Source organism: Ochotona curzoniae, unplaced genomic scaffold (genome assembly GCF_017591425.1).
Source record: "Ochotona curzoniae isolate NIBS_2020 unplaced genomic scaffold, NIBS_Ocur_1.0 scaffold_2587, whole genome shotgun sequence".
In the NCBI taxonomy this organism is placed as follows: Eukaryota; Metazoa; Chordata; class Mammalia; order Lagomorpha; family Ochotonidae; genus Ochotona; species Ochotona curzoniae.
This window is the reverse complement of record NW_024467096.1, coordinates 20,858,374-20,873,119: the sequence shown is the minus strand read 5'-3', so window position 1 is coordinate 20,873,119 and position 14,746 is coordinate 20,858,374. Positions and strand designations below refer to the sequence as shown.

Sequence of the window (14,746 nt, the reverse complement as noted above, 5' to 3'; positions counted from 1 at the left end):
CTGCAAGTGATATTTAAACCTGCATAGAAGATGGGTAAAACATCAATTGGCCTTGGATCATTTTTAAGATTTATTTTTATTCGAAAGGCAGAGTTACAATTTTCCATCTGCTGGTTGTTTCCAGATAGCCACAACACAATGACCAGGGCTTGGCCAGGCTGAAGCCAGAAGCCTGGAACTCCAACTGAGTCTCCAGTGTGGGTGTGGGGATCCAAGGACTTGGACCATCTTTGCTTTCCCAGGCACACTGGCAGAGAGCTGGGTCAGAAGTGGAGCAGCCAGCACTCAAACAGGTGCTCACGAAGGCATGCCAGTCTTGCAAGTGGCAGCTTACCTTGCTATGCCACAGTGCTAGTCCAGCAAATTAAAGAATTTTCATAGAAACGTGCTAGTCCAGCAAATTAAAGAATTTTCATAGAAACTTCATCATTTCCAGAATTAGTTTATCATATTAACAAATGAGCTGATACATTATCTGACTAAAAACAGTTTTTCAATAACCATTTTTACTTCTGAATGGACCATTAAGCAAGAAAAATGGTAAATCAAAATTTCATATATCTTAAGTAAGACTTGATTTCTGTGCTTCAGCAAGATGTGGAAACTTTTTCTGAAGAAATTTCTCGTTCTTTTTCTCTAAGTGCTTCTTCCTTGCTGCGATGCGGGCTTGTTTCTCAATTCTCAGTCTAGAACAATGAAACAATGGCAATTTATTCAAAGCAATTTCCCCGTTAATACTATAAAAATATGTCCAACTCAATTAGATTAAAAAGCCTCCGTGTTCGCTACTCTTTGTATTTGGTGCGTTACATACTGAAACTGAAAAACTGCAAAACTGCATTCAACATACACGAGATAGCCATGAAACCAAACACCCATCCCCTGGTCCCCTCTCCTTCCTGCTTCCAGCGCTGGGTTTGTAATGGGCGCACCTGAGGTCTGAGCCTGATGTGACTGAGGCTATCTAACTAAATAAGGAAACTTCTTTCATTGGTATACTGGCTTTTTGAGATCTATTTTGACCCTTGAGGGGTTGCCTGATCTCACACAGTACTCGTCCCAGTTCAGGATTTCCTCTGTGCAGAGTAAAGCCACGATAAGGGATGGTACCCTGCTTAGACATACTACTGTCTAAATTAGTTTGTTCTGTACGTCAGCATCTTAGGGCTTGAGCAGCTGTGCCTCAGCTAAGCTATACTGACTGTGGTCCTTTGAAAATCATCAAAATTGAAGCTGACACATTCACAGATGTCATGCTTCTATTTTACTTAAATTGACATTTTATATATTTGTAGACCTAAGTTTATGTAAATATACAATTAAGAGATGTACTGAATAATTACAATATCCTAGTGCTGTGGAGATCAGAGGAATCTAATGAGTTACTATCAAATCGGAGGGGAGTATCATTCACAGAACTGTATCTATGAAATACATGGAATGTTTTCTTAAGACAAATTAAGTCACATGCACAGTAAAATAATGCAGTAAAACTTGTAAAGTCAAAATGAGATTGCTCATTCTATTCCTCAAATCTTCTGATTAATTTTAATTGCAAAGTCAGATATACAGAGAAGAGACAGAAAAACATCTTCCGTCCAATGATTCACTCCCAAGTGAGCGCAACGGCTGGTGCTGCGCTGATCCAAAGCCAGGAGCTAGGAACCTCCTCCAGGTCTCCCGCACAGGTGCAGGGTCCCAAGGCTTTGGGCCATCCTGGACTGTTTTCCCGGGCCACCAGCAGGGAGCTGGATGGGAAGTGGAATCACTGGGATTAGAACCGGTGCTCATATGGGATCCCGGCGAGTTCAAGGTGAGTTCTTAGCTGCCAAACCACTGCGCCGGGTCCCCTGATTAAATTTTGGCCACTTACAAAAAAAACAAAACATCCTGGAAGAACTGAAATTTACTATTAATAATATTCTGAAGAGTTAGATTCTCTGAAGGCAAGTCTGACAAAGGTAGTTTCCAAAATCATTAGAATATAATCTACAAAAGCAACCTTAGAATTTATAGCTCCACCATAAATGACCAAGGAGCAAAAGGATCAAATGGCACAACAATGGGCTTAGGAAAAACTAGCCCACATGGTCAAACTTACTCAGCTGTTGAGTATTAAACAAGGTCTTTGATATGAATAGATGGAAAGATTCCAAAACTACTGAAACAAAAGATATTAAAGGGGGGGGAGAACAAGACACATGTAAGAAAGGGTTAAGACTAAACTGTAGAAAGCTGATTGAGAAAGTTTGGGCATTTGATGGCTTGGGGAAATTAAGAAGCAATATTTCTGAGGGCAGAGTGAGGAAGGTGTCAGTCATTCAATTTGCTGAAGAGAAATTACTGCTCAAGGCCAGGAACAGAGCAGACATCCTGGACATTTTTCAGAAAGAATCAAGAACTGAGTCCAGAACATTGTTAATAAAAAAGCTGAGTGTCGTTCAGTGACCAGACAGAACAGATTCCCCACGAGTAAAATGGACACGAGGAGGCAGGGAGCTGGCGCTGTGAGGAAGATGAAAAATCAACCTGATCCCAGAGTGCGCAAACACTGTAAAATTCAGTTTAAAGACACATTCCGGCTGGTACAGCCTTTATGGAGAACACTTAACTCAAAATCTGCATACCATATGATCCAGCAATAGCACTCCTAGGAATATATCCAAAACACCTGTTTCATGACAAACCAACATGCACCCCTATGTTCATAGCAGCACAATCAGTAATTGCCAAAACATGGAAGCAACCGAAATGCCCATCAGCAGAAGATTGGATAAGAAAGCTTTGGTTCATCTACTCCATGGAATACTACTCAGCTATTAAAAAAAACAAAATGCAGTTCTTTGTGGCTAAATGGGCCCAACTAAGGGAAATGAGCGAATCCCAAAGGGTTAGATACCACATGTTTGCCTTAATTTAACCGGTAATTTTTTGTTTGTTTGTTTATTTGTTTATTTGTTTTTGAACCTGTCATTGATACTGTCTCAACCCATGTGTTTTGAAAAATTGAACTTGCATTATTTTTTACATATTGTTTACTCAATACTATGTCAATTAATTCCATAACACTGTATATTGTTGCTGATGTTTTGTTGGGGCTTTTAACTGACCGGGACTTTACTCTGTTAGCTCTACCTTCAGACCAGAGAAGGTCTCCCCTAGAAACCGCTGAACTTATCTGGACAATAAGATGCTGGACTCTATGCTAGGTATATGCTTGCAATGAAGGAATCTCAACTGAACTTGAACTGTGGTTATGCAGCAAGGTGGAGGAATCCACCATGGGGGAAGGGTTGTGGGAGGGGAAGGGGGAATCCCAATGCCTATAAAACTGTATCACATAATACAATGTTATTAACAATAAAAAAAACCAGACAGATTCCATTTCTGTTGCAATTGTTTTTAAACAGCTGTGGGATTTGAAAGAACAAAGTTCCTGAAGAACTTGATGAAAGTACAAAAAAAAAAAAGTATAATAGGTTTAATAGTTTAGTCAAAGCAAAGTGAAAACTTGTGGTGGCTGTCTGCTGATATTCTTTACTTTCCCTTTAACTTTCCAGCTGCCCTTCTGGCCCTGAATTCCAACATCTGCCACCTTTAGCCAGGAATCCTGCAGTTCCCCATCCCTGTGTCTACAGCCACAGTGATGGCAGCTGAGAAGCGCCTTTGGCTCAGAAACCCCAATTCTGTCTCCTTCCAACTGCAGTTCTGGGGAGTAAACTCCTATGGCTTCAGGATGTTTTTGGTTGTGGATCCAGTGTTTTAAAACAGCTTTATATCTCCTAGATTTTATAACTACCAGCTCCAGTGGTTTACAGGACCAATTTGATAACTTCATGCAAGAGAATTTTGCCATGTGAAACGTTCCCCAGGCCCTTTTTATCATCCTTGCAAAAAACATGAGCTCACATTTTATGAAATGGAAATACCTGGAGCTTCATTTTTAACATTACATTAAAATGCATCTCTTTTTAAGCACAGATGGATAGCCAGAAAATTAAGAAAACTTTGGAAGGCTACGCACTAATGTTACTACACATGAATTTTTAATTATTTGATGTTTCCACTTTTTGCACAATGAGCATATATTACTTATGCAACAGAAATTAAAAACATCTTAGAAGTTTAACATATCATTTAATGTAAGGATGATGTTTCATTATTAAGAAAATTTGTGCTTACCTGACAAAACGGTCCACATAAGGCATTGCAAAGAATCGTCTCCTCCTGTATCTTTTATTTAGGTACCACGGTATAGGCCACTGCTTGAACTTGTGCCTGCCAAGAAAGAAAAGTTACTGCCTTCTACAGATTAATATATCTTCGCTTTCCTAATTTTTCATCCTCTTAGTTGACCTCAAATGAATTAATATAAATAAGCAGTAGTAGAAAACCAAATGTACTAAGTTTTTAGTGAGATGTTTTGGTAGTTCTTTCCTGTGTTGGATTAGATGGTTACAGACAACACTACTACTCCACTAGACTTGCCTAGTGGGCTCATCACCACAAATTCCCTTAAAAGAATGTAATAAACAAGGAATGCTGTTACATGGTATAAGTAACTGCAAGCATACAGGCATGGTCTAACCACCCAAAATGCTTACTCCATTTTGCTGACCTATGTTTCAAATAATGAATCTTCCTTTTTGGCTGCTCAACCCCAAAGTAAATACAGTATTCCTAAGAGAAAATAATTTACACTGAGCCTTCTCAAGTATTTATGCCATAGTGTGAATCTATTATCAGAACATCTCCCACAGTACGACAAGACTCCTGGACTGAATAAAATAGGTACTATTCCATAACGTGAAATAATTCCAGCCTAAGAGACTATCGTAGTAGTAACAAGAACACATCAAAGCTGGTTCACGTGACCAGAAGCCCCAGGAATGACTTCTCTAATAGATCAAGGTTAGTTTTTTGTTTTGGATGATGCTATACTTTGAAATGTTTATTTATTTACTTGAAGATTTATTTATTTTTGTTGGAAAGGCAGATTTACAGGAAGCAGAAAGATCCTCCATCTGCTGGTTCAGTCCCCCATGGCCACATTAGGAAGAGATGAGCCAATACAAAGCCCAAGAAGCCAGGAGTTTCCTCCAGGTCTCCCCACGTGGGAAGCAGATTCCTAAGGCTTTGGGCCATCATCTATTGCTTTGCCAAGCTACAAGCAGGGAGCTGAATAGGAAGTGGGACACAGACCAGCTCCATATGGGATCCTAGTGCTTGGAGGTGGAGAACTAGCCAGTTGAGACACTACATTGGGCCCTGACATGTTTATTTTAAAATTCATTTTCAACTACTTGAAAAGCAGAATGACAGATGTTCCACCTGCTGGTTCACTCTCCAAATACCTACAACACCTAGATTGCAGCAGTCAGATGCCAGAAACCCATGTTAGTGGCAGGGGCCTGGGTGCTTGGGCTGGCTATTATCTCCTGCTTCCCAGGACACATTAACAGGAAGCTGCACCAAGTGGAAGATCTGGGATTGAAATGCAATATAGGATCTGATATACATATACATATATCCATATATATTTTCAAATGGCAAGTTTACTTTGGTACAAAATTTTTGAAATCCATATATGAGGTATCTTCAAAAAGTTTATGAAAACAGTATGTATGGATTTCAAAATATTTTTGCACAAATTTTTTTTCCCCCCCCCCCCCCCCCGGCTTTGCTATGAACTTTCTGAAGTACCTGCATACATTTCTATTGGGTGGCAACAGTTTGCTTATAAGATACCGGGCAGGGAATGAGGCATGGAACCGGCATTCTCAAGGGCCACATGTAATCTGCATACCAGATGATTCTTCCAAAGATGTCTCTTCTCCAGGCCCCAGGTCTAGCTTTTTCTTGACCAGTCTGAAGAAGCCTTAGGGCATCTTCTCTTTCCTGGACAACTTTATCTAATGCATCCATGGACTCCACTACCTGAGAAGAGAACAGAAGGGATATAATTTCAACAACTGCCCACAACAGAATTCCAAAGAGAGAAAACACAGACTTATGCTAGAGAAAAATCTGTCAAGAAGCCATTCTGTCTAGAATTTTCTAAAAATCTTTTGGGCACAAGTATGAATACATGGGTGTTTATAATACCATTTTCTATAATTTTTCAAAAGGTGGTGGTATCACTTAAATGTAAATCTAGCTCCGATTTCCATATATTAGTTTGGTTTGCAGTGACAAAACTCAGATTGCTCTTAGAAAGTCAATTTTACTTTTGCCATGTATCTGAAAACTCAGTGAGCTAGTAAGAACTGATGGGGTCCATATTGTGCTGTAGCGGGTCATGTCTCTTCTTGCCTGGATGCTCTACTTCCCATCCAGCTTCTTGCATGTAGCCTGGGAAAGCAGTAGAGGATGGTTCAAAGTCTTAGGCTTGGCACCCAAGTGGGAGACCGAGAAGAGGCTCTTGGCTCCTGATCAGCTCAGCTCTGGCCTTTGCAACCATTTGGGGAGAGAACCAGTGAACAGAAGATCTTTCTGTCTCTCTTTGTAAATCTGCTTCAATAAAAATAGATAAATCTTTTTTTTCAAGTCATATGTTGACTTTCCCTTCACTTTATTGCCCTCACATACACTCTGTTGGGCCACTGTTGCAATTACAAACTAAACAATATCAGTCTATCCATATATCACAGAAATTTGCAAGGATTCAGCAGGTACAAGAAAATGCTAGGCATTTTTTTAAGGATTTTTTTTTTTTAAGAAAAAGATTTATTTGAAAGAGTTACAGCAAGCCAGAGTGAGAGCAAGAGAAAAAGAAAAAAGATCTTTCATCTGCAGTTCCACTCCACAAATGCACGCAACTGCAGGAGCTGAGTCAGTCCGAAGCCAGGAACTTCACTGGGTCTGCTGTGTGGCTGCAGGGGTCCAACGACTTGGGCCATATTCTGCTGCTTTCCTAAGTACATTAGCAGGAAGCTGGATCCGAAGTAAAACAGCCAGGACTCAAACCTGCACCCATACTGGCTTCAAAAGTGCCAAGTTTATCTGCTCTACCCCAGCAGGGCCCTAGTTTAAAAAAGATCTCTCTGGCTGTTTTCCTGTATGTTTAAACTTTGACCTTCAAATAAATAAATCTTAGAAATGTATTTATTTGCAGGTAGAGACAGAGAAAAGGGCCAAACTGATAAAAGATATGGGAAGATATGAATTCTTTTACGATGTTTTAAGTTCTTTATTTTATGTATAAATATATGATACATGTTTGCTAGGTAATAACATGCGCTACACATATGCGAAACAGGTTCTGTGTTGGTTCTTTCCTTTCTGAAGTTGCATGGATTAGATAAGCCTGTTCGGAAACTGGGGCTCTGACACATTTCTGTGTAACTCTCTTCAGGGTTTCAGCAGAGGCTTGAGTTAAAGGCAAAGTGACCATCCACTTAAAAGAGCATGAGTAGGGGCTGGAAGCAGAGACCTGGAGAAGAGGAACTTGCGACTATGCATGGAAGTTAACAGTGCAGTAAAACCATCATCGTAGAGGAAGCAAGATTCCCCACTGGGTAGGCTTCAGTCGGTGCAGCAGCAGTAACAGGAAAGCTCTTTTTAAAAAAATTGATTCTTAAAAGAAAATTATTTTTTTATTTCAAAGGTGCAGGGAGAGAGACAGAGCTTCCACGCACTGACTCAATCTCCAAACATACACAATTGCTGTCCTGGGCCATGCTGAAGACAAGATCCAGGACACATCGATGTGGGCCACGTGGGTGGCAGAGAGCCAGCCACCTGAGCCACAGCTGGTTGCAGGAAGCTGCATTTGGGAGCACAGCTGGAACCTGAACTCAGGCACTCTGCTATGGGACGCAAACATCCCAAGTGGCACCGCTATCAGGACACCAAATGCCTGCCCCAAAGAGATCCCATGAGAACTTCTACCCATTTCTTCCAAAATTCCTCTGCAGACAAAAACATGCACATATGTTTATCAGTGAATATTTACAGATCTTCATACGTCACAGAGTATAATATCAGTTAAATGTTTTTATTGCTCTGAGTCCTGGGAGTCATTTGACACAGGTATGTACATGTGTTATCCCTGAACATCAATAGCAGTTAGCAAATGCTGCACATCTGCATTAGCTTCTTGTAAGAATCTTCAAACAGCAGGACAGAGTGGATTAAAATGTCCCCACCACCCCACCCCGGGTAGCTGTAAAACATGAAACAGATGTGAAAACTACAATTTAGAGAAATTGCCACAAAACCTATTTATTCACTGCACTCTCAGCACTTCTGTTATTCCCTGCTTAACACTTTACAGTGGATGAATACACAATTTTCTCTCAACTACCTAAGATCCTTGAGAAATAAGAGATGTGTAATACAGATCTTCTTTTGCCAGACAGACTCAGCAGACTGAAGGGACCACCCTGCTGGGAACCTCAGACAAAATCTTTCACCTTTAGCAATTTTTAGTAAATCTGGCTATTGCCTGACTATACTGTAGGGGTTGCCTAAGTAACAGCAAAACCGTAACCAAATTATTATATAAAGAAATGGCCACCAAATCCATAGAGTTAACATTGCAATGTTCATGACAGCAGACGAGGAGGAGAACTGAGCTGCGACTGCATCCGTGCAAGCTCAACTCAAGGAGCTTTTCACACTCCGGATTTTCAGATTAGCGATGCTCCATCAGTAAAGTCCATGAAAATATTCCCAAGTCAGAAAGCTCGGAAATGGGAAGCATTTCTGCTTCCCAGCATTTCAGGTAATAGATTCACAACCTGTAACAATGACATGAACTTTGTTCAAGTCCACCTCAAGCTTTTTTTTTCTACAATATGTTTCTCAGAGCCAAAAGTGTCAGCTATTTCCACATACAGCAAGAAGAATCTATTTGGAGCTCTTCCTGATGACCTTTGGCAGTGGGAATAGAAAAGCACAGGACCTTTTTGTTTCTTCTTTCTTTCTTTGAGAGGCAGAGGGACAAGGAGAGATGGGTTCCCAGATCCCAAGATGGCTAAACTGAAGCCAGCAACTGGGAACTCAATCCAGGTCTCTCACAGAGGCATCAGGAACTCATTGCTTAAAGCATCATCCCTGCCTCCTGGGGGCTCACCAGCAGGGAGCTGGAGTTGGATGGAGTGAAGGTACCTGTTGAGCCCAGGTAACTTAACTGGAATCTTTACTGGCAGGTTTTTCTTTCAATGAAGAAAGCATAATTTTGAAAATAACTGACCTTTTCACAATCACGTAAATCTATTTCAACTATTGAACTATATAAAAAAAAATTAAGGTGGTAAATTTGTGTGTCTGTGTGTGTGTTTTTAAATGTTTACTCATTTTCTATTTTTGAAAGGCAGAATGAGGGAAAGGCAGAGAGAGAGATCTTTTATTTGATGGTTTGCTCTCTAAATGCCTACAACACCTATGGCTGGATCAGGTCAAAGATAGAAGCCTGGAATTCCAACTGGGCCTCCCGCAGGGGTGTCAGGTACCTATTTATTTAAGTCATCATCTCCTGCCACTCAGGATGCAAATCAGCAGGAAGCCGGAAGCACAGGAGCCAGGAACCGGGCCCTCTAACATGAGAGGTGGACATCCCAAGCAGTGACTGAACTACTGGCCACAATATTCTCTCCTGTATTATCTTTAGCCCCAGTAATTTTTTTTTTTTTTCAAATATCTAGTTGGGGCCCAGCGCAGCGCAGTTGGCCCAGTGGCTAAATCCTCACCTTACACACACGAGGATCCCATATGGGCACCGATTCATATTCTGGCTGCTCCACTTCCCATCCAGCTCCCTGCTTGTGGCCTGGGAAAGTGGTCAAAGACAGCCCAAAGCCTTGGGACCCTGCACCTGCGTGGGAGACCCGGAAGAAGCTCCTGGTTTTGAATCAGCTCAGCTTTGGCCATTGTGGCTGCTTGGGAAGTGAAACAGCGGATGAAAGGTTTTTCCCTTTGTCTCTCTTTCTCTCTGTAAATCCACCTTTCTAATTAAAACAAAGCAAAACAAAAACTAGTTCATGAAAAAGTGCCCAAAGTGCAACTAGAACTGTAAAGTGGTACCACTCCACTAGAAAACAGCTTGGCAATTTCTTGTATTGAAGACAGACTTGGAGGTTTATGTTGTAGTGTACAGGGTAGAGCTATCACCTGCAATACCAGTTTGCATCCTGGCTGCTCCATTTGATTCAGCGCCCTGCTAACTGCCTGGGAGAACAGGAGAAGATGGCCTAAGTGCTTGGACCCCTGCCACCTATGTAGGAGACCTGGAAGAATCTCCTAGCTCCAGGCTTCAGCCCAGCCCAGCCCTGGTCGTTGCAACCATCTGGGAAGTGAATCAGCCGGTAGAAAGTCTTTGTCTCTCCTGTTCTCTGTGACTATTTCAAACAAATTAATAAATCTTAAAACAACACATAGACTTGGCTCAAGTCCCAGCAATTGCTCACTGAGGTATTCACTTCAGAGAAACGAAAGCATAGGTCCATCCATGGTATGGGGAGTGTGGGTGAGAATGAGTGAGGACTACAGAAGGGTGTGGGATTTCTGTCTGGGTTGATAGAAATGCCCTAAAATGAGATCACTGTCATGGTTGAATAACTCCGTAGTTACAATCTACTAAAATTCAACAAAAGAAGAAAGTGACTTTCTGCAAAATGTGGGGGTCTTACACTCACTCGGCCCTTATCCTACCCGAGCCTCGCGCCTCCCTCGAACCGTACCTTGTCTAAGCGCTCTGGACTTGGCATCGGCAATCTCTGCCGCTTGGCCTCCTGCTCCAGCGTCAGGAGCATGTTCCGTTCCTTCAGGAGGACATACCTGCACCGGAAGAAACAGTGTGGGGTGATGGTCTGTGCCACAGCTGGGATTTCTGATGTCAAAGTTTATGATCTGCACTCGAAACTTCTTTAGAAATCTCTACCAATAAAACCATTACAAGGAATAATCTTATACAGAGCTCTCTCTGTGCTTATTCATCTATTCAATAAACTTCCCATGACCCACAGATGGGTATTAGGAGCTAGGAGAGCTACGGAAAAGCAAACATAGTCCTTACACTCCAAGTGGAGTGAGAAAAGAAGGCAAATAGTATTTACTCAGCATCAATCACATCTTCTGTGCATTTTGTGTTTCATCCCCACCACAATCTTTGTTTGAGGTCATACTGTCTCCACTTTTTAAATGAATCCACAGTTGAGAGGAGTAGGGTATTCTGAATCAGACAGCTAATTGAGCATTCAAAGTCCTAACTCCCTGGGTGCAAAAGGCATTCCGAGCTGCTGCCAAAGCCACTATGTGTTGTGGCATTCTGGGTGGGAAAGAGGAGTTAATTTCAAAAATAATTAAGTTGCTGAAGCGAGGCATCTCTTCTGAGAGGGTGTCTTCCTACAGGAAATGGGGCCAATAAGGTGGAGAGGACAGCAAAGTACCCAGGCAGGAACAAAGCCACAGAGCTGAAGGAGGGTAGGTTTGTGCAGACATGTTTGAAGCAAGGAGATAAAGGCAGAGCACCCTCAATGTCAGGGTGGGAGAAGGGAATTCGGGAGAAGGAATGGCAGCAGAGGGATAGGCTTTGGTCACTACGGAAGGTTGAAACAGCTCAACAATCCTTTTTCTGATAACCTACAGTAACATCACTTTAACACAATCTTCTTTTTCTATAATGAATTGTCATGTAAACTTAGTGGTTTTAACAAGTGCTTATCATTCCTTAATGTGCCATAAAAGAGAAGCAACCCTTCCAACCAGGAGGTAAACATGTCCATGTGTTCTATAGTACCTAGGCAGATGACACCCGGAGGGAGGTGGCCCAGGTACAGAACAGCAGGGTGTGTGTAGCAACGGGGCGCACAGCTGCACCCAGAAGGGCGAGCCCACACAGCTACTGCCCAGTGGGAATGCAAGCATGAAGTTCGCCAAATCACAGGTCTGATTTTACAACAGAAGCCAGAAACCCCAATTTTGCTGCATGAAATGCCTGAGTTTAAAACATAAAGGGCCGGGTCTGGTGTGATGGCTCAACTGGTTAATCATCTGTCTACAAGGCTTTGCACTGTATATGAGAGCTGGTTTGTGTCTCGGCTGCTCCATTTCCCATCCAGTTCCCCGCTTGTGGCCTGGGAAAGCAGAGCAGGATGGGTCAAAGCCTTGAGACCCTGTACCCCCATGGGAGACCTGGGAGACTCTCTTGGCTCCTGGCTCAGACTGGCTCAGCTCCAGCCGTAGCAGCCATCTAGGGGAGTGAATCAGTGAATGGAAGATCTTTCCATCTCTTCCTTCTCTCTGTAAATCTGCCTTTGTAATAAAGATAAACAAATCTTAAATTAAAAAAAAAAAAGGGGGTAGGGATACAGCCTTTTAAGACGCCCACCTTTTTCACCAGGACACCTACGTGCAATTCCTGCTTCAGCTCCTGACCCCAGCATCTTGCTAACGCAGACCCTGCTGGGCTGTGGGGATGATTAAGTAATTGGGTTTCTGTCGCCCACATAGGAGAAGAATTTTTTTAAGTATGTTCATTAAAAAAAAAAATGAAAGAAAGAAAGAAAAAAGAAAACCAAGTTAAATAAAATGTAAGTATTTGGGGCTTACATATAGGCAATTTAAAAATACAACTGTGTGCTTGCTTTGGCAGCACATATACTAAAAATGGAATGAAAAATACAACTGCTTAAATCCTCTCAATGTTTTACTTAGCAGATGAATGCTAGAAAAATCTACCTATATTCCATATTAAATACATCCTCAGCACACTCTCAAAGCAAATGGCTTAAAGGTTCCAAACCATGAAAAATTAATAAAAAGACAGGAAGCTGGCCCAAACGTGACCAGCTATTCTCCATTTCATTTCATTATTTGGCCCTGCTAATGTGCAGGTGGCTGGTTCCAGGGAGGGGATAATCTCTAACCCTTTTCTGCAAATGCTTGAGAGCTTTGACCCATCTGTCCTGCCATAATATCTGTCATGTATACACAATCGTTCATAATCACATTGATCACCCACCATACTAACATAAATCATCTCCTCAAGTCTTACATCAGATCAATGTCTTTAGCTCATTGTTACAGCTGCTTCAGATTCATGTTAATCACTTAGCATGCATACCAAAGTTTATGCAAATCTTCATTGCTTTTGTTCCTTAACTGCTGACAGGTCCATGCAGCACCTAGAAAGATAAATTTACAAAATGAAATAATGGCTTAGTTTTGTGCCCTTGGCAAAGTACTTCACCTGTTTAAACGTGTTTGTTTCTTTATCCGTAAAATAAGTAATAGCTAAATTCTGTAACCTAAACATTAGGAACTAATCAGATAACTTGTGCAAATATTAGTAACATGGTCGAGAATAGCATTTAAAAATATTAGTTAATTGTATAGAATGTATCTTCATATCTTAATCATTTCTACTTTTCTACTTACTCCTCTTCCATGCCTGTTACCAACCCGCAAAGGACAATTAACTCTACTACCACACAGTCCTTTTAATTTCCACACAGTCCTTTTAATTTCCTCTACTAGATAATTCCAAAGGAAATTCAGAAAGGGTCATAAATAATTCCTAAGCTACACAACAAAGTCTAGAATTAAGGGGTTTCTACAGATTTCTCTTTTTTTACAAAACACATGAATTGACACAAGTATCTCACCAGATTTCACTTTTTCTTCCCCCCAGTTCTTTGGGTCATCAAAAAATTCTTCCAGTCCTTTCCTTGCTAATGTGGTATGAAATAATCGACAATGGCTAAGGGATGCCACGTTCTGTACAGTCACAGGCAACAAACCAAGGGAAAACCTGCAACAGAACACATGTGAACAAGCTGTAGCTTTACAGCATTAGCAATTCATAAGCAATAAAACCAAATCACCAAAAAAAAAATCTACTCAAAGCTTCTCCCCCCAGCAATAATTAATTTTTAAAATGCTTCAGAAGGTATTCTTTAAGACTGATTTATAATGCTACCTGTAAATTTCAGAGGAGGAAATATTTATACAATTCCAGTTTAAGGTAACATTTCCTACACTCCCGGTATGGAAAATACTCTGATGGTCAATTTTGTAGCATGCATCAGGGGCCTAAAACAATTCCCCTTTGAGATCCAGAAATTTCAACGGAAGGAATGATCATAAAAACCAATGTGTAAATCAAATGCCTAGGAAAGCATTATATGATATCAAAAAGTTAGCATTAGCTAAACTCACAGGCAGGTCTCGCAGCTGCAAGGCGACTCTCCATTATTGGGCTGTTTTATTTAACAGACATTTCCTTCACCGTGTTTTGCAGACATCTCGTGGAGGTACAAAGACACCGCCACCCCGCCCCGTTTCTAAAACAGCTTCTCTTCCATGAAGTTGTCTCCCACCCTCCCCACCCAAGAGGATGTTCCTGTAGGGCTTTCACAGCTAGCACTGGCCGTCTGCACATCCCCTAAATGTCTAGTCTACTGGAGGCTGCAGCAAAACCTTTTGAAGACGGAGTGGAAATGAGAGGGGTGGGCGAATGCTCCAAGGTCATTCATTGCTCACTGAGGCGGTTTGGCACCTGGCGTTCTGGTTGGAGCCTTTCTCGGTATCTCCTCAACCAAACGCGACCCCACATGGAGTGGCTGAGCCTTCTCCTCACATCACTTACCTGTGGCTAGCAGCGGTCTGAGGGATTACTAACGCCCTGGAAGCCTGAACTGCTGCTGAGACTCTCCTCCAAAGAACACCCAAACTAGCCGCTGCCATTTTTTCTCATAACTAAGGAAACCGCGTTTGTACCGACCGTAGCGTCACTTCCGGCACG

General features: G+C 41.7%; 1 protein-coding gene across 4 annotated transcripts; it reads right to left on the bottom strand.

Annotated features, from left to right (window-relative positions):
• Positions 1 to 434: 434 nt before the first annotated feature.
• On the bottom strand, positions 435 to 14,742 carry MRPL47 (mitochondrial ribosomal protein L47). 4 transcript variants are annotated; one of them, XM_041002828.1, is made up of 7 exons: positions 14,591 to 14,742; positions 13,608 to 13,753; positions 13,067 to 13,127; positions 10,683 to 10,779; positions 5,807 to 5,937; positions 4,183 to 4,278; positions 435 to 686 (listed from the first exon to the last, which is right to left on the bottom strand). In XM_041002828.1, exons 1-7 carry the CDS (start codon positions 14,686 to 14,688, stop codon positions 563 to 565), a joined length of 753 nt encoding a protein of 250 aa, XP_040858762.1. In that variant the 5' UTR covers positions 14,689 to 14,742; the 3' UTR covers positions 435 to 562. The 4 variants fall into 4 exon arrangements, with proteins under 4 accessions (XP_040858762.1, XP_040858763.1, XP_040858764.1 ...); XM_041002829.1 differs by having other exon boundaries at positions 13,608 to 13,762; positions 14,591 to 14,709; XM_041002830.1 differs by having other exon boundaries at positions 13,608 to 13,702; positions 14,591 to 14,709.
• Positions 14,743 to 14,746: the final 4 nt, after the last annotated feature.